The following is a 19,935-nucleotide window of genomic DNA, read 5'->3' as shown; positions in this document are numbered from 1 at the left end:
TAATCCGCAAGTTTCCCAGCAGCTCAGGATGGAGTGAGGTGTTAGTGTGGTAATGCTCCAGCTGCACGCACAAACATCCAGGACACGAAACAAATAATAAATCATCACCTTCCTTGCAAGAAAATGACAGAAAGCATTCCTCTCGCAAGGAAGCACTCCACAGCTGGATCAATGTGTTTGTAAAGCGCACGCCTCGGCAGTGGTGGCGTGAACTTTGTATATAAACTCGGGGAAATGGCTTCGTGTTACATCAATATCGACGGGTTTTGAAGCACCCCCCTCATCGGATGGTATGTAAGCATCTCCTTCAACGCTTCCTGACGACGAGGCGAGCTGCTGCCTTTATCTTTGCCCCCTCGTAGCCGCTTTCTGCCGCCCGCGGCGGGCAGGGCCGCCCGGCTCGGCGCGCCTGGCCCCGGCTGCCGCCCGCTCCCCGGCCCGCGCCCAGGGCGGACAAAGGGGCCGCCGGACCGAGCGCCAACAGGTGCTGCGCTACGAACTTTCCCTGGGTTATTCCTCAGAGCTTCCTCAGGGGAGAGATCCCTGGGCGGCAGAGGACAAAGCGGCGCCGGGGCAGCGGCGACCACCACAAAAAGACCAGAGGGGGCTGGAGAGGAAGGGCACAGCCGCCCGCTTCCCCCCGGCCCGGTAAGGCACTCCGCTCCGCGCCGACGGCAGCCGCGCCCCCCCCCCCCGCACCCCGCTCGGGCCGTCCCACTTGCGGCCAGGCCGCCGCCCCGCGCCGCTGGCCCCTGCCTCGGACCCGCCTCGGGGCCGGTGCGCGGCGGGGAGGGAGGGGAGCGGTGGGGGGCGGTTGTTTAACCCCTTCCTCGCCGGGCGGCTCGGGAAACGGCCGAGGCGGCGGCACCGCCAGGCGCGGCGTCGCGTCCTGTGCCCGGGCGGGGAGGGGTGGCGCAGGGTGGGGGGGAGTGCGGGGCGGGGGGGCCGCGGGAGCCGCTCCCTGCTCGCCCGGCCCGGCAGAGGCGGCGGGAGGAGGAGGAGGAGGAGGAGGGCGGCGCAGAGCGCAGACATGGCGGCCAACATGTACCGAGTGGGAGGTATGTCGGGACGCGGCAGCGCCCGCCCGGCGCCGGGGGGTCCTGCGCCCGGCGGCGGGGACGGCGCCTGGCCGGGGGTCCCCGCCGAGCCGCGGGCTGTGCGCGCCGCGCCGGGGCGACGACAGGGGCGCCGGCCCCCTTCGCCCGCCGCGGCCGGTGCGACGGCCCCGAGCGGGGCGGCCAGGCCGGGGCGGGCGGTGGGAGGCGGCAGCCGGTCCCGGCAGAGGGGCCGCCGGGCCTGCCGCGGGCGGAGGACGCAGGTTCCTCCTCCGCCAGCCCTGTGCGCCGGGTGGGAGGCCGGCCCCCGCCGCCGAGGAGGAGAAGGGCAGCGCCGCCCTCCGCGGGGAAGGGGGGAGCGGCGCCGCCGGCTTCCTGCCCCTTCGCCGCCGCGCGGGCCGGGCACGGCTGCCCTCCGCGCCTCGCCGCCTTCCCCGGGAGCGGCGCAGGGCCGCCCGGCGGGCCTCTGCCCGGCCACCGGCCGAGCCGGCGCATGGAGGCAGGCTGGCCCGCCTGCGGGGCGAGCGGGGGGCGGCCTGCGGGGGCCGCGCGCCCCCGGCCCGGGGACCTGCCTCGACCCTGCCCCGCTGCGGCCTGGCGGGCCTGGGCGGCGTGGCGTGGGCAGCCGGCGCCCGGCCCGGGGGGCGCCCGGTAGCGCTTCCCGCCGTGCCGTGCCCCTGCCCCCGCGCCCTCCCTCCCCTTAACGGCCGAGTTCCTCCGCGCCTGCCTTCATCTGCCGGGGATAAATAATAAATCCCGCAGTGTAACCGGGGGATTTCTGTCAGCTTTCCTGCTTACCGACGACGTGACCCCTGAGCAGCGCGCAGATACGTGACTGCCTGGCGCTGGGCGAAGGGGGGCACTTCGGCGGTAACGAGCACGGCAGACGCCTCTCTTCCCAGCCGGTGAAAGAGACGCTGAGGACTTGGGCTGCCCTGCCTTGAGCGGGCATGGCTGGCTGCCTGGCGCCCTGCCTCAGGTGCACCGCTCCGCCTGGCTGCTCGGTGCCTGGTGCTCTAAAATGGCTTGTCTCCTTCGGCTCTCACCCCAGCAGCCTGAGGTGAGAGGGAAGACGCGAATACATGAGAGACGACAGTAGCTGGCTTGGCTCTTTCTGCCTCTGGTTGGAGATACACATCCACAAGTCCTCCATCTGCGTACTCCTTCATTAGGGCATTTAGATTGTAATCCCATCAGCCCTTACTCATGAGAGTAATCCTCTGAGCAGCGCTGTTGAGATCTGGGTAGAGTTTGCTTCTCGGGTCATCAGTGCTCAGTTTTTTTCGTTGTAATCTTAATAGGTGATTGTGAACAACATCCTGAGATCACATTCTTTCTTTAGAGCTCAATGGGCTATCCGAGGTTCTGTTTCACTCTACTGTTGTGTCAAAGTGTTGTAGAAGAGTTTGATACACCGTTATCGTCCCCCCACCCAATTTTTTAAAATAAAATTTGCAAGATGCACGGTGCAGAGGTCAAATATTAAATATAAAGTGTGGTTAGTATTTGATGAGTACTTTTTCATTTGACGAAAACAAGTGTTGAGAAATCTGTTGAAGGAAATGTGCTGCATGTCAATTCTGTGTATGTTACATGGGAGCAGCTTTGAGGATATGAGTAAACTTCCACATACTCCATGAAAATACCTCTTAAGTGAATTAGGCTATAAGAGATTTTGTCCTGGGAGAGCCTCACTAACCTCATGACTATTACTGCTTAATATAGTTTGCATGTTGTTGAACAGAGAAGGCAACAAAAGGAAGTATTGTACAATGTGCGTGACTTGTTTGGATAACCATATTACTACAGCAGCTGATAATAAATGTCAGGTAGCCTATCTTACGAAATACTTATCTCCCATAATATTGAAACTCTCTAAAGCACTCGCTTCTTAAATCTTCCCTAATCAATTGTGAGAAGCTGCTGCCTTTATATCAAGATTAATGATGTGTGCACATTACTGAATTACGCTGTAAGCTCCAACACGAGGCATATAACTTTATTTCAGCATGATTGCTAAAGCACCTGTAGTGCAGTTATGACCACAATTTTGGAATAAACTATGTTAAATCTCAGTGCAGAAATACTTTGCTGTCTGAACATTTCCTAATAAATCTCAGCTTTTTAAAGCTGCTAGGTTTAGAAAAAAAATATTTCCGCTAATGATAAGCTCTTACATATTATTTTTTGGTATTTTGAGATCTTCCCTTTTTTCATTGCAGATTATGTTTATTTTGAAAACTCTTCCAGCAATCCATATCTCATTCGGAGAATTGAAGAACTTAACAAGGTACGCAGGTGTCTTAAGATTCTTGCTTAACGTTTGACAACAATCAGTGCACTTTTCAAAAAAAACAGTGAATGATTTCCATCCCATAAGGGTTCCATTGTGGTAGCCTTTTCTGTTTGGGTTTCTTTTGTTTGTTTTTTCTTTGGGTTTGTTTTTGTTTTCACTTTCTTGAAATTTGCTGTGTATGTTGTGTATATTTCAGGTACTGAAACCTTGCTATGTGTCATCCTGTAATTTTGCCCTGATATCTAAGGAAACCCAGTTGATCACTCCTGGTGAACAGGGGTACTCTGCTATAAAAATTTCAAAACAAACGCCACAAATGCCTGAATAAATGAATGAATTTAATTCTTTCTGTGGTGATGGCACTGTGAATCCATCTGGAATGATGGCGATCATGTAATGTGTCTGCTTTTGGGTGTATGTGTAAAGAGCTAGTAGGCATCAGTGAGACTTTGCAGTGATCAGATAACAGAATATGTGACTTCTGTGGCTGTTTATTGCTCTTCTTATTGGCAGCTGTGAATGAAGGATGGGCTTTTGAATAGGAATAGAGACTGTATTCGCTCTGTTTATCCTGAGTGTATTTTTAGAAAGAATGGAGGCTTTTCACAGTGTCATTGTGGGGAGAGCATGATTATTTTCATTCACTCTTGTACTACTAAGAATGGTGTGGGATTTTTATTGATTTATTTTTTTAGCATAGCATATTTTTACTATTCTATCAAACAGTATTAAAACTTACCAATACATTATGCCAAAAGTTAATGATCAAAATGCCAATCGTGATGTAAATAATGATAAAGGTATTTTTTTTTTCTGCGGTTAGAAAGTAAATCAAAAAAATGGTGACTTGCAAATGGTTTTCTTCTTTTTAATGGAACATAGTATTACTCCGTAGCAGACATCAACCACATTACCTGTTAGTGCTGTCCAACACAACATCCACTGAACTTGTGCATGGCAAATCATTTTGGACTTTTATTGGAGAACGGTATTTTTTTATTTACAGTAATTGAAGTGATTCCAATCATGTTCTGAATGTAATGTTTATTATCTTTAAACTGCATTGCTGTAATTTAATCTTGCTTGTGGATGGCAGAGCAGAGTCGTGTATTGATTTTTTTTTTTTTTTTTTTTAAAGAGAATTTCAAAGATACAGTCCAGATACCTTAATTGTGATTTATGTGCTTTCATGTGTTAAAGGCATTGAGCAAACCTGGAGATGTTACACAAATATGTAATGAAATGCTTTTGTTATCATTTTAGCAGAGATAAGATGTTTTGGGATTTTATGGTAAGAAACTTAATTAAAACATGATACTTTTCAGTGCCACATCTTGAGTTTTAAATAAGTGACTCCAGGTAACTAACAAATTTTGTACTTCTTATACAGTTCCTCAAATATTAGTAGATTCTTTGCATTATCAAGCTAAAGAGCATGATCCCTATAATGAGTTGTGAAAACAACTGTGAACTACATAGCTCTTTCGTCTTATGAGCTGCAGTGAATTCTCAATTAAACCATGTTATATTAAATATGATTTTAAAAAAATGCTAGAGTACTTTGTAATATACTTTTCTGTCTAAATCTGCATGGCAAAGAAATGTTCACAAGCTTCTGATATGTCTTAAGGATTCTTATATTAACATGATACTGACTTTACATCTCTAAACAAGTGAATAATGTATAAATTCTTAGGACTAAATAATTATAATCAATATTGTTGTCTGATCTGAAATTGATATTGACCAGTGTCAGGAAGCTTTTACTTACTTGAGTAATTCTGTTCATTGCAGCCTGACTGATCATGTGAGAACTAGTAATAATGAGGGAAGGGCATTGAATTTGTGTTACTCAGTTGAGGAAGGATACATTCTGACTTGATTTATCTTTCTTTTGTAGACTGCCAATGGGAACGTGGAAGCAAAAGTGGTGTGTTTTTATAGGCGAAGAGATATTTCCAACAGCCTTATAATGCTTGCAGATAAGCATGCTAGTAAGTAGATTGTATAGGGCATTTTTTCTCTCTATCACAGCCTATTCAGTTTCTGCAGCTGCTTAAAATTGCATTTCTTTGGCATGTGGACTATATATCAGACATTAATTAGTACCAGGTTAGATGCTTAGTGTTACCTGATGCTGGCCCTGCTTGTAGTAGTTGATTCCAGGACTAAGCTAAGCTGTATTAAAGTGATTGTAAGTCTCCATTTGGAAAAAAAGCCCAACCAAAAAAATGTTTTTTTATCTGGAAGGTACAGCTATGTTTCTTATGTCAGATCTTGCCTCTGAGTCGATTTACGCTTAAGAGCATTCGTGAGGATTTAATTTGACTTTTTTGAGTTAGACATAAGTGCGTATTGCTTACTTCATTGTAAAGAATGAAATGTATCATTGAAGACTGAGAATCACTGGAGATAGTAAAATAGCTGTATTGTGCATTTATGCTTAATGTAGGTATTAATCAGTACAGTAGTAGCCAGCATCATCTCATTGGTTTTTCAGAAAATTTGCAAGGGGTAATTGGGGAAAAACCTCTCATTGTCATCATGAACTTAGCTTTTTTTTTGGTAGCTGCCATTTGGTCTGCAACTGAAATACAGTATCTTTCGGTAACTTTATGATTATAATTCTGAAGACAAAAAGGGACTTAAAAAACTGAGATGTTTGAGAAAATACTTATTTGCAAAATATTGCACTCATGTTTGTAAGTAACTGAAGTATTAAATATGTCAACATCTGGTAAATTTCTTGCCATATACTGTTAAATAATATTTTGATTATAAATAATACTATTATGGTCTTTTGAGTTCTTCCATACAAAATATATAGAAACTTAGAACTTCTAGTGAGCTTCACTAAGCTTTCCGGCACATCTTTTGTTTGTTTTTCTTTTCTAATGGAGGGGGCAGGGCAGGATGAAAAGGATAACAGTTGTACTGGAAATATTATATTTTTTTCATTTGATTTTTAAAACATGAATCTTGGAAATTTTCTTGGTTGCCTTATTTTTTAGAAAAGGATGTGTTAGTTCTGTGGGCATCATGGAAAAATGAGGAAGATTTTTCTATTTCCTTTGTGAGCTTTAGATTGCCATTTTGTCAGCACTTTGATATAAAGGACTTGTTGACGGTCTGTTGCTCTTCCACTATAGCATAGTAGGGGTTTGTTGGTGTCGGTAGAAGTACCATGGAATGTTCCATCATGTTTTCTCTGTTGAGATTCTCTTGCTGTTTTCTAGTGAGAAAATAGAAATTTAATTTCTAGCTGATTCAACAAGCATCTTTAGAATGCCTGTGTCTCTCAGGTTGTAAGTCTTCTAACCCAGTGTTCTTATGGGTTAGGTTTCTCTGTGGATGTTTTCTCTGTACATAATGTTTTCTTTCTGTCCAGTCTGTGGAATCTGTATAGCTAAGTTATCTTCTGAGGTATGTGGTACAGTTACAGGGTTCAGCACATAGTGAACAATTGCTCGTCTGGATCTTCATACAGCTCATGCAGCAGATGTAGTTAAGTGTCAAATAAATTTAAATGTTTTGGTTCTGGAATACCACAGTGTTCTGTTTAAAAATATGATGCAAAAAAAATATTTGTATATTTATGAACTGAATGTTTGGGGAATGTTTTATACTAATATGTTGATGCTTCAACACTTCTACCTGGTTTGTTATAAAATAAATGCTAAAAGATACGAGTTTCTTATGGAGTGGAAATTCTATTTCAGTCGCTGGTGTCTCCAGTTCGTGTATCTAGAGAAGCCTTTTAATCTGCTTGATCTTTTCTAAAGACATTTTATATTGCTAGCAACTTTTTTTTTCTTTATGATGGAGAAAACTGTCCTAAGTAATGAAACTTTGAAGATTTTGGCAGGTGGGGATTAGGGTTTTTTTTAGGTGACACTTCAATTTCTAAAGGTTACGTTTTGTGATGTAGGTGCGGTTGCATTTAATAAGAGAAGAAAATCATTTGGTAAGAAAATATTTCGGAACTTTAAGAAAAAATTTTCAGTAACTTGAAAAAGTTTCAAAACAATTTTAAATAATGTTTTGGAGAAATGGGATGAAGTAGATCATTGACACTATCGCTTATAAAGAGTCACTGTACTTTTTTGTGGGTTCTTTTGTGTTTGTTAATTTGTCTCCAGAAAACTTTCAGGATATAAAAAGAAATTGAGGAGAGAGGAATCGGGTTTTCCTTAGGCCATTCTAAAATGCTTGGGTACAGAGGAGTTCCCTTGATTTCAAAGCATCTGACACTAATGTGAGGAAATTGCATTTCCTCCATTTTTTTTTTGGTGTTAATGGTGGAAGTTAATGAGCATTTGTATTTGTCTGCCAGCAACATGTACGATGTCAGTTTAGATCTGGGAGTAGTTCTGTAAGCTGACTGTAGACACTGAAAGCCAGGGGTTTGGAATGTTTTATGGGCTCTTGATGACATTACCTTTTTCCTCCTTTGATTTCTGTTCCTATGAAATAGAGTTTATGATAAGGCCAACTTGAAAGCCAAAACAAAATACTGACCAAGATCAGCTTCTTGATCCCATGCAGCTTCCTGAACAGAGTAGGGGAGTTCTGTCGGAGCATTAACACCCACCAGCTCTGAGGTTGTAGCTGTTACCGTGGGGTCACTGCAAGGGGATCACTCCTTTTTTCATGCAACAGAGTAAGCCTTATTTTATGGGGAAAAGAAGGAAAATAGATGAATAGAAGACAGCAGGCAGCAATACGAGAGCTGTAGCAACAGATGACTGAAGTACGTAAGCAAATGAACTTGAGAGACAGGGGAAAAAACACTCAGCTCATTAAAATGGGTGAAGCAAACATAAAGGGGTAGCATAGAGATGTTTTCTAACCAAATGGTGTGAGTGAATCAAAAGTTGCCAACTCTAGCTGAATCTACAAAATTTAGATGATCCTTTATCTGAAGTGGAGTTGATATAAATATCTTAGGGCAAGGTTTTACTAGCTGGGGCAGGGGCGACTATACTAGCTCTGTACCAGCACTGGGTTTAGGTTACAGTGAAGGGCTCAACTTCTTTAGTTCCTCCTTTTGTAATAGATTTATGCACTGTTACTTTCTTGAAGCTGAGTAGGGTGGCTTGAGTGCATGATGCCATTTTTTTGTGTTCTATTAATTTAAAATTCTTTATATGGTCATGTGCCTGAGGTCATTCTTTTATAGGTACTGTAACAGCTTTTGCCTAGTCAATCACCTGGGGAGGGTATAAAGAAAATAAAATCCTGTTTGGAGGGGCCTTTGTCCTCTGATTTATTGAGAGAGCTTGCTTTGACTTAGGTGTGCTGAGCTCCTGACTAAATGCTTAGATTTTTTTTTTGGCCTATGGTAAAGCCCATGTACTACATATTTTTTTCTCAGTAACAAAATTGATGCTCTTGTAAATGAGACAGGAGTCAGTTTAAAAAAAAAAACAAAACACCTGTAGCATATTGGTTTCAGTGACTGAGAGATCAAAGGTAAAACTGGGATTTTTCTGGATTACAGAAGCTGTAGTCAAAAATCTCCATTTTTCAGTCTCAGTTGCTTTTTGTAGAGATTACTTACTGGCTTTACTTCTCATAGTTGCACTTTTTTTAGGGCTTTTCTTAGCCTTTGGCTCTTGAACAGTCATGTGTCTTGTCACATTGTTTTGCAAAATGGTGTTCCTGTGACAAAAATTTTGCACACAATAGATTTTTATGAAGAAAGGAAGAGTCCCGCTAGTGATCTGGTGATTCCTCTTGAACAGCTGAGTCTGTACTCACTTCTGACTTTGGTATGACACTGATGTATTGTGATCAAAACCAAATAAAGTATTCTCTCTGTACTTCAGTTTCTTTAATCTATAAAGTAGTGCTGTTAGTAGTAAGTTCTGATAAGGTTGGTGAAAAATATTTAATACACCAATACATTTTTATAGCTCCCATTAAAAGATCTCAAAACACCTTATAAACAAAACCTAAGTGTTTATTTTGTATATTATCAAGAATATTTCTGCAGTCTGGAAATAGTTTGATCTTACACAGCAGTTTTTGCTGCTGTTGAGCTCTCTTTTATGTAAAGATGCTTTGTATTTGTGAAAAAAAAAAAAAAAAAAAAAAAAAAAAAAAAAAAAAACAAAAAACCAAACCATAATTATTTTGCATATTGTCAGTCTATGTTAGCATCTATCCAGTGGAACAAAGTTGTTAATGTTCCATCTGATTTTTGGGAAGCATTTTATTTCAGTAGAGCAGCAGGCTAGCAGGTAGTGTAGAAGATGGCAAGAAAATGAGCTTAACTTGAGAAGTACTTTTAAATATATTTAATAGTAATTCAGATTACTCATTAATATTCCCCAAGATATACAAAAATTAAATGTGAATTCCTTTCAAATGTCATCAGTTTTTTTAATACGTTTGCTGTTGCATAGTGGTATTTTTAATACTCAATTCCAGGAAAATCACAACAGTTGAAGAAATACAACTTAGTTTCATTTTTTGGTATTTTTCTCAAGTATATATAGAACTAAAACAGGAATAGAGTAATTCAGATACTCAGTCTGTAAGAAAAAATTATGTGTGTGTGGAGACACTGGGGGCTTGGTGAAGAACTTGGAGTAAAATACCTAAAATGCCTTGTGCTCAATGTTCTTAGTCACATAATTTGGCTTGGTATAATTAAAAACATAGATAAACTGGTATTACTGTGTTATTTTTGTCCCATCATTTGATAGACCAGTTTTTTCACTATGGTTTTTTTGTTGTTGTTGTTGATTGTTGTTTTTTTTTTTTTGTTATGGTGCTTTTACATCCTAGTAGTTCTTGTACATCAAACTAAAATGCTGTTACTCAAAAAGGATGTAATGTTTCTTTAATCACAATCCCTTGGCTGAAAAATTACTTTAAGATGAGAGACTTCCTGTTACTTCATTCATGTCATACTTTTTATGCTAAGACATATCTTTTGACTGGAGATTTTATTTGAAACCTTAAACTGGCTTTTTTTGATTCCATTAATTCCTTTGAATACCTCTTGTCTCTACAGCCTATGTTTAGTTAGAAGCACTTTTGATCAAATGTGAGGCAAATATTAATTATTCCATTGCATATGGCATACAGTGCATTTTCTTTACCTTCATCATTTTAAATGTTGAAATAATGCATACCACTCTTTTTTTAAAAAAAAAAACCACAAAAAAACCCAACACATGGTGAAAGGTTATATTGTTGTATCCTACAAGCAGGGAATGAATTAAGACAGTTTATTTGCTTTACTGGTAGTGTTAGTAGAGATTGACATCCATGCTAGAGGAAAGGATGCTCAGAGGCATAGAGAGCTCTTAGTTACTCTTTCAAGGGAATCGAAGTTTAAAGAGCTGCCTGTTTAGCAGCTGGTCCTTTGAATGAAAAGATCGTTGTATTGCATTGGTCTCAATACAAATAAAACAGAAACAAAACCTTTTGGGTCTTATTTATGGTCACATGGTTGCAAACAAGAAAAAGTCTTCAGAGCTCAAGAGTTCAATTGATTTGCATCTCTTACAGTAATATGCAAGTGAGTCTTCCGTGGAACTTAGTGGTTTTTGGAAGGTTTTTTTGTTAGGTTGCAGTTTGTTTTTTAATTGCAGTTGGTGAAGAGAAGGCCTCTTTCCTGCTTGCTGCTAAGAAAACAGGTCTGTTGATATTACCCTGTGATGAAGGATGCCATTTTGCTGTATGTTAGATAGGAGGGAAAGGAGCCAAGGAGTGGAGAGGAAGAGTTGGGAATCAAAGATAGAACCTCTTGGAGCATTTACAAGGGAGGAAAAGAAGGCTTGGCTGCTAGATAACGCCCGCCCAAGGAGTGGGTGAGCAGACCTGTGTAACTGGTTCAGTGAGATAGTACCTTCTTAATCCGAAGGTTTCTGTAAATACAAACCAGTGTTTGTTTGCAGCTTAGTGTCCCTGGCTCTGTCATCTGTGATTATCCATGCCCCCCCTGCCCGGGTGGATACCCAGGAATTGGGAGGAAATTATTTTTGACCTCACATGTGTATCTGTGAGCAAGCCATCAGAAGACGCTTGGGTTTGCTTTGAAGATGGGGTGATGAACAGAGACAAAACCAAATACAGTAAGACAGGAAAGTTTAGGAGAATGAGAGTTCCAGTGGCTCTTTTGCTCGAGACTGGAATTTTACATGTTATACTTATTTACAGTCAACTAATAGAGACATGTAAACTAAGCATTAGCAAATTCAAGTATGTTATGTTGCTTCTAGGGATCCTGAAATCTGTGATGTGGGTGAGACACACCCTAAGAGGACTATTTAAGGATGATACAGATTACATTCTTTAATCAGTGGCAGAGTAAGGTATTTTTATATTTACTGTAGCTATCACTTTCATTGAAAATGAGCTTGAGGAATATGTTTGGTTGTCTTTTTTTTGTGATAAAAACATGACCTTTTTGATCTCCTGGGACAAGGGAACATGAAGTTTTCCTTCATTTACACAGGAGAATGCCTTCAGTTGTAATTTATTTGGAGAGGGGGGAAAAAATTCAGAACTTGCTGAAATAGAGCAAGCCTTGTCCAAAATTACATCCTTGTCGCCAAGGAGAAACTTGTCTCAAGGTGCCCAATTATCCTTTTCAAGGGCGTTTTGGGTAGTCTCATAAATTATGTGTATTGTTCATTTGATTTTTCCACAAGAACTGCATACTTGTGAAGGTTTTTTTTCCTTCCACAGTAAAAGCAATAAAGAATCAGTAATGAGGATCTTTTTGCTTCTGACAATATCAGAGTCTTCTTTTTGTGAATGACATTTTAAAATTAGTAGTTAACTGTGGTGTGTATTGTCTCATTAACAAGTTTACTGTCACGTCTAAGTGTCTTGTGGAATTATTAACTGTTCGGGCCGTTCACACTCTTCGTTGCAGAATGCCATCTTAGTTCTGAATGTTAATAATTTTCTCTTAATAGAGTGAATGGATTTCTAAGTTCATAATTCTAGTTCTTAGCTTTGATGGAGAACTTGCTTAAATGCATTTTTTTTCACCTGTGTGTGGTCTGCGTTTGGGTATGTAGGATTTTGCACATGTAAAAATACTGTCAACTCCATGCAGTTAGCTTATATACCTGCGTCTGAATTTTTGCACGAACTAGCAAAGTAGCTAGCAGCTGCTGGTTTCATCTTTTGACCTTTTTAAAAATAGATTTATACTTTCAGGCAGACATACCTAATTTATTTTTTTTTAAAATTAGAACATCTTATTTTCTGAACATATAATTTAAAAGGCTTGAACAAACTGCTGCCAATCTCTGTGAATGTGAAAACTAAAGGAAAAATTGGATTAGCTCCTTGAGTTTGTTGTGGAGAGTGGAAAGCTGCAAAATACTATTTCATGTTTATGTTTAAAACTGTTCAATAGGTCTCTGAAATTCAGCTTTTTGTTTGTTTGTTTGTTACTTAATTACTGGAATTATTTATTTGGTGTGTTTCCTCATTAGGGAGGGATGCAGTGGGGTACAAAAGCTGGCAAATTTTTGAGCTCTACTTACAAAATAAATTCTTCACATTTGAGCTTTTGGAAGGAGACAGCATTCACAGTAAACTGTCAAAGTATTGTGTGTTCTGTTTCCCTGTGTTTCGTAGGATTCATTTTGTCACGGTCAAGTTTAAGTGTCTGCGTCAGTATTACCATAGTTCTTGTTCTTGGTTTCTTTTGATTTGTGGGAAACATGTAATTGTCATCTCTCAGCTGCTGACTTTCTTGCCTCCTTAATGTTTATTGTGCAGGTCAGTGATTTTACACTGTGTTCTTGATGACCTCCAAAATACTAGTAACATTTAAATTTATATTACTGCTCATAATTTTTTGTCTCACAAAGATAAATAGGGTGTTTTATGCTTCCTAGATTTCCATAATCTCAGATAGTTCTTTTTTTTTTTTTTTTTTTCTTGGCTCATAATTTTAAGTGACTCTTTCCACTCTCTCCCCAGTGCACCCACAGTGTACCAGAGCACCTGAAGCATAAATTTTAGACTACAAAAACATTCCTAGGTTATCTCTGTCTGTAAAGCTCCAGTTAGAGATGCGTTTTACATCTTCAAAGAGTATTCTGATAGTCTAATTGAATCGGTAGTTTATATCATTTACAAATTGAATGATGTAAACTCACATTTAATATAGAAAGACTTTACCCATCATGCAGCGGCAGTTGTCTGTTTGAATAGGGGATCAAGCCTGATTTAAAGGCTTGCAACCAGTACTTCTTGAATCTGTATGTCATGCTGTGGAATGAAGTCTGCAGTAGTTGTGCTTGGTAATAGTCATGCATGCCTGTAACTTCACACATGATGATAGAGGTGTTGCTTATTAGCTTGGGCAGAGCACTGTGTTAGGATGAATGCCGTGTTTCCCACCCAGGCTGTTTCATGCAATGCTGAGTATAAATGTGGCGTGAGGTATTATGGAAAAGGTAGAAGTAGCAGATAAGATTAATCTGTAAAGTACTCCTGTGGTTTGTCTGTAAACTCTCTTTCTGTTAAATGTAGCCTGTGCAAATAACAGGGTATGGGCTCAAAAGTTACTGGGTATGTTGACTTTGATGTGCCCCGAGACCACATGGAATATCAGAGTGGGTGGCTGGAATGGCTCTACTATTTGGTGATGTGATTTGCCCATTTGATTGATATTTTGTTTTTCACCTCAGCTACTATTTGTAACCCTATCTGAGCAAGGGAAGATTTGTAGTGTGAACCTGCATTGACTCTGGTTTGGATGTACTCCACAAATGCTCTTGCAAGCATCCTTGCAGAGAGGTGGTTTGTACTAATGTAGAATAATACATCACTCGCATAAGCACAAGTTTCTGAGTGGTAAAAAGTGCAATTTTTTTTCATGAAAAGTCTGCTCTACGTTATCAAATTTCTAAAAGATGTTGGGGAGCCAAGTAGTTCATTTTGACTGTCACCCACTGTCTGAATCCAAAACTTGTTTGCAGATCTCTCACAGTATATAAGATGTCTTCTCTGTGCAGATTGCATAGTTGCTGGGCTATGTATAGAGCACTATGTATGCATACACCCAGAAGTTGTGTAGGTACATGTGTGTTTTCTACTTGTACAACAGGTTAAGCATCTATCAAAAACCAGCTCAACTAAATTAGCAGTCTTCCCATTTTTGATATGTTGAATGATAGACTTAAATTTTCATTTGTCTGTTCTTTGTGTGGAGAAATGTGACAGTGATACACAACACTGAAGAGTCGTGTTTCAGTTTCCTGTATTAAAAGTGCAGTCTTGTTTTGGCTTAAACCAGTGCAGAAATTGTTGGTGTTGGCAGGGTCAGTGACCTGTAACCTAGTTCTACAGGGTACTGTGGCCCTTTGCCTTGTGACAGTCCCTTTAGGCCAGATCCTTTGACTGATGCTGCTGTCAGGAGTGAAATCATGATGCTATTATTCTCAGTAGGGCCTCAAGGGGCCAAGGACTCAGTTGCCAAGTATACAAGAAAAAGGGCTTTATTATATGGACAGCTTTTATATTTATGTTTGCCTTCAAAGGGTATCTAGCTTCATACACTTTCATAGTGCTTTTCGTTTTTTTCCCCCTCTTTTTGCTTAATAAGAGGGAAAAAAACCAGGATTGGAATACTGAACATTCAACATGTATGAAGTGAATACATGATGGTTTTTGGTATTTTACTTGCTACTATAACAAACATGGTCTTTGAATGTGGTCTCTACAAAACAGATTACTGAGAGTAGAAGAAAAACTTCATTGGCTACTTGACCTTTATTTCCATTTATTTTTTTTAAAAAGTTGAAAATGGCATGTATATTAAACATTTGACTAGTTAATACAATGTGCTGTTTATTCTTATGCTGTTTTGGGTTCGTTCCTCACCCCCAGCATTAGAATTAATAAATTAAAAAGTTTTAATAATTTAAAGTGATACTTATATTTCTATTTCTTTATACTTTTCTCAGTTCGTATATATAGTTCCTGTTAATTAGAATCCTAAGATCTCTGTATATGCATTTAGGAAATAACATACCCTGACAGATAAATCTAGCCTAGCTGAAGATGGAAAACAAAAAAAGATCTTTTAAGTCTTACGCAGACCATGTCAGTGAATGAACTCCTCTTCCTGCTTGTCTCATCAGATCTATAAACAGAAAAGCTTTCTTACAGTACTGGCATTGAGCAGACATTATCTTGGATAACATTCTTCTCATTTTAAAACCTGCACATAGAGCTTTAATGTGTCTTGGTTAAGTTGACTCAAGAACAGGATATACAAATCCTTTTCTGTCTTTTGTTCCTACTTCTTTCCTTCCTACAAAAAAAATCAAAATAAAATCCAGCCCTTCTGGAAGGAGATACTGTAGAAGATAAGCAAGTTGGTTTTTGTAAGCAGAATCATATGCTATTCTGAGCAGGGGTAGGAAAGTGCTTGAACAGTCTGTGTCTTTTCTTCTCTGCCAACAAATTCTGAAAAGCTGTTTACCTGCTATTGAGGATGTGAATTGTATGTTAGAAAAAGCAGTTTAAATCTATGAAGCTCTGTGGTTATCATTGCCACACAGTGAAAAGAAATGCCAGTGTAGATCTCAAGTGTGGACTCCGGGTTCTTACAGAAAACTCAAGAAATTTTTGGTGTTCTTAGTTCTCTACATGAGACATTTGTTATTTTTTAAATATTTGCACTGCATTTTGTTAAGGAGAGGCAACTATACAATTTCTTAACTAACCAGATGAGGCACACTTGTTATAAAGGAAAGACTGTAGAGTTCTAGCACAATGTTATGAGCAGGTGGTCTGCATGGAAATGGTGAAAATCCAAGTGATGGGGAAAGTTAATAGCATCAGTCTCGTGAAAAGAAGATACAGGTCTCCCATTTCTCAAAATCAGGTCTGTTGGAAGAAGGGTTCGCCGGAGTCAAGAAGACGCTCAGTATGAGTTATGCATCTTGCTCAACTTTATTAGTTTCTAACACTACTTATATAGAACCAATACACATGCATATTCGTAAAGCAGAAATATAATTGGATAGTAGTCTCTAAACACGTGCGGTTCTCACACCCCTAATTATCATGACTAAAATAAGCATTCTATCCATGTAGCTAATTGTGTTGCTGTGCTTCAGCCTTGTAGTTTGTTACTCCCTATTTTCCCATACCGGTCCCTATCTTTCTTGGCCCTGCACCTGCTTTCCCAGCAGCTGTAGCTTGTTACAGCCACGGCCTGTTGGCACAACGTAATTACTTGGTCTCAGGATTCAAGAATAGCTCAAGGCTACCTTTCTTGTTAACTTCCGCACAGCAACTTCAGCACAATTCTGATTACAGGCCTATTCTAATACCAGGGTTGGATTGTGCAGATCTTCAGAGATTCTAAGGCCATGCTTCTGCAGCCATTCTTCTACACAGGTCTAGTAATTACTCATGGAGGTTGCATGGCATTGTTGCAGATAGCCTTTGTATTTCTTCAGCCAGATGATAGATTTAAAAAATTATTTCCTGGGCAGTGTCAGATTTTCTGTGTGCGCTTCTGCTCTGGGGGTCATCTGCCAGCCTGCATTTGAGGGTAGAACTAAAACTTCCCACTTTCTTTCCCACCACAGCACTAAACATATCTGCACTTCGGAAAAAAATACTAATTGGCTTCTGATTCAGCTGATGAGCTGGATACCAGTAGTTGGACATTGAAAATATTCATCATACTGCAAATAGCTGTGTTCACGGCACAATTCTGCATCTGCTCCTTGCTGCTACTAATGAGATGCTTGAAGAAACACTGTGCCATTGCTTCACACATCCTGCAACAGGTTGCTACAGTTCATAGAGGGGTGTGTGTGTATATACACACACACAACCAAACACATTTTGAGCCCTGAAATGGGATGTTTTCTTTTTGGGAGAGTTTGCATTTGAATAGATGAGACTGAAACCAGGTAAGGGGGAAGAGAGGGGAAATCCTACTAGATCTATGAATTACCAGCTCTTTCACGATTGCCTGCATGTCGTGTTTTCATGCTTCCACGGAACCCTTGTGTTCTGTAGTGTTGTCATAAAGTGGTTTGCAGTGCTGAATAATAGGGTTAAAAACCTATTGTGCTTACCCTTGCATTTATTCATGGTGCATTTAAGTTATTAGATATATTTATTGATGTAGCATGTCATGATTCATACTACTTACGAAGGTAATCCTTCCCTGTCTTCTACCCACAAGCTTCTTGCTCTCAAAAATCTCCAAAACCAGTTATCCAAAAAACCCATCCATCAATTTTTGGAAGGTAGAGTTTTCTGGTAATTAAAACTGTGATAATTTTTGTTACATAATTTTGCTACAGGCCTGTGATAAACGTGAGGTTGTTACCCAGTTGCTTACAACTGACTGTTGTCCTGGGAATTGCTATTATTGTAACATGCTACTTGAAAGTGCTCAGAACTTTTGCATGATTTTAGAAAGATCTTTTATTATTGGAGAGTAGGTGTGGCATATTAGTTCTTAGGGGTTGTACAGTGTAATGATTTCTTTGTTTTATGACCTCCTTTAGAAAAATGATGAGGTAGTGTGGGAGGAACTCGATGTACAGTTGGACTTGATCTTAAAGGTTTTTCCAACCCAAAATGATCCTATGGTCACCTGGATAATTGTGTAAGAAAACTGGATATCCCATTAAAGGCCACATACATCTATGCTATCCAACAGGAATTAAAATTACACCCATTCCTGGTAAACACAACTGATCAGGGTTTTTTTTCTATCTGCAGAATTGCTCAGATTCACACTTCAGAAAGTAATATACTATCTAAATGACTCATAATCCATGAAAATTGTGCTTTAGATTTCTAATCCTTTCTGGCAGTAGCAGCAAATACCAAATTGATGTCATATATTCTAACAACCATCTGAACATTGTACTAACAGACGCAGTTTAAGTAAAGCTAATTAATTCAGCTTTGGTAAACACTTTCTCAGTCAACTTGACAGTATAACTATGCATAGTCAAGCTCATGAAGTTGATTAAACTTTTCTACTACAGCACTAGGGGTTTAAATATCACAACTATGTATAACACAACACGTGGCAAAAAGCCTCACAAAGACGAGCAAATGGGCCGGCTTCCCACCTAAGAGAGCTTTTCATTCACAGTCTGAGTAGAGTTGTTCAGATGGTTAGACTTAGTGTTTATCTTTTGTACTCAATTTGGCAATAAACAGATTTACTCTCTCTGCTCCAGAATCTGTAATTCTGACTGCTATAGCATCTAACTGCCAAATGCACGCTTGATGTTTTTGCTACAACCAACTAAGTTTAAGAGAGACTTAATGCACAGCTGTCTTTCCTTTGATGTGTGTGGTAAACTTGCTGCTGTAGAGCATTCTTAGCTTTTTATCTGTAGGTTTTAAAATACATTGGTGATACTTACATACAGTTTTGGGTCTGAGTGTAGAAGAAAAAGGTATACAGGAAAGGAAAAAAAAGTTTAGAAACTGTTTTGAAAGTAAGGCTTGGTGGCATTCTTTGAACTGAAATTTACACTGATCCGATATAATTGTAAAGGTATTTTAACAAACTTAGTGAAACTACTGTAACTCTGTAAATTGTGGTAGTGATTTAAATCTCTCCGTCTAAGGTTGCATAAGCCGGATGTAGCTAAGCTAAGCTACGGTCTCAAAATTGGAAGCAATTAGGTTTAAGAGGTAGGATGTTAATGCACCTCAGTTTTTGGTTACACTGCTGATTCAATTCGGCATCATTCTGTGCTGCTGTTAAAAGGGCAGTATTGTTTTTTCCCATGGTGTCTTCCCAGTTTGTCTCTTATTCTTGCTGCTTTGCTTTTTTTTTTGGTGCCAGCACTAGCATTTTTGATAGGCACACTAGGCCAAAGAATTGAAACCGATTGGGATTAAGGGACAACTAGGTGAATAAAAAACCTAATTGCATGGTTCTGAGTCAGAGGGTGGTGGTGAAGGTTCCATACCATCTATACAGGGACCTGTACTGGGACCTGTCTTTTATCAGTGACTGGAGCAGGCAGTGTGGTGCACTGTCATGCTTGCAGTTGACACCACGCTGCGGGGGGTGGGTGACCTGGTGATATGCTTGAGGGAAGGGCTGGTAGGTAGGGATTCCTAGAAAGCAGGAGGAATGGTCTGTGGAGAACCTGAAGATACTCATCTGGGACAAATGCCAGGTTTTGCACCTGGGAAGGAAGAGCCCCTGGCAGGGATAGAGGCTGAGGACAGAGGGGCTTGGGGGAGCAGCTCTGCAGAAAAGGCCCTGGGGGTGCTGGCAGACAGCAACTCCCTGGCAACAAAGTTGGCCACCAGCATCCTGGACTGTATCACCAGGCACGTAGCCAGTAGATGGAGACAAGTGATTATCCTCCCTGATTATTCAGTACTTGTTGCATCATATCTAGGTACTGCATCCAGTTCTAGGCCTCTGATACAGGAAAGGTGCTGATACATTGGAGCAAATACAGCAGAGGCCGCCGTGATGGGCACTATGGGGATTGAGCCTGTTCAGCTTGGGGAAGAGGTGGACTCCCAGTACTTATGGGGAGGTTGTAGAGAAGGTGGGGTTGGACTCTTTGCGGTGAATAAATTGAA

At 40.7% G+C, this 19,935-nt stretch overlaps 1 protein-coding gene across 1 annotated transcript in view; it reads left to right on the top strand.

Moving 5' to 3' along the window:
* Nucleotides 1-673: 673 nt before the first annotated feature.
* The window catches only part of MTA3 (metastasis associated 1 family member 3), a 140,200-nt gene continuing 120,938 nt past the window's right edge, over nucleotides 674-19,935 (top strand). Inside the window, exons 1-3 of the mRNA XM_080408572.1 lie at nucleotides 674-1,058; nucleotides 3,278-3,345; nucleotides 5,252-5,345. Of these exons, the coding sequence (XP_080264698.1) occupies nucleotides 1,031-1,058; nucleotides 3,278-3,345; nucleotides 5,252-5,345 (190 nt within the window). The 5' untranslated portion in view covers nucleotides 674-1,030. The remainder of the gene's footprint in view (nucleotides 1,059-3,277; nucleotides 3,346-5,251; nucleotides 5,346-19,935) is intronic.

This window comes from Falco punctatus (genome assembly GCF_963210335.1).
Source record: "Falco punctatus genome assembly, chromosome: 12".
Lineage (NCBI taxonomy): Eukaryota > Metazoa > Chordata > Aves > Falconiformes > Falconidae > Falco > Falco punctatus.
This window is presented reverse-complemented; position numbering and strand designations above follow the sequence as displayed.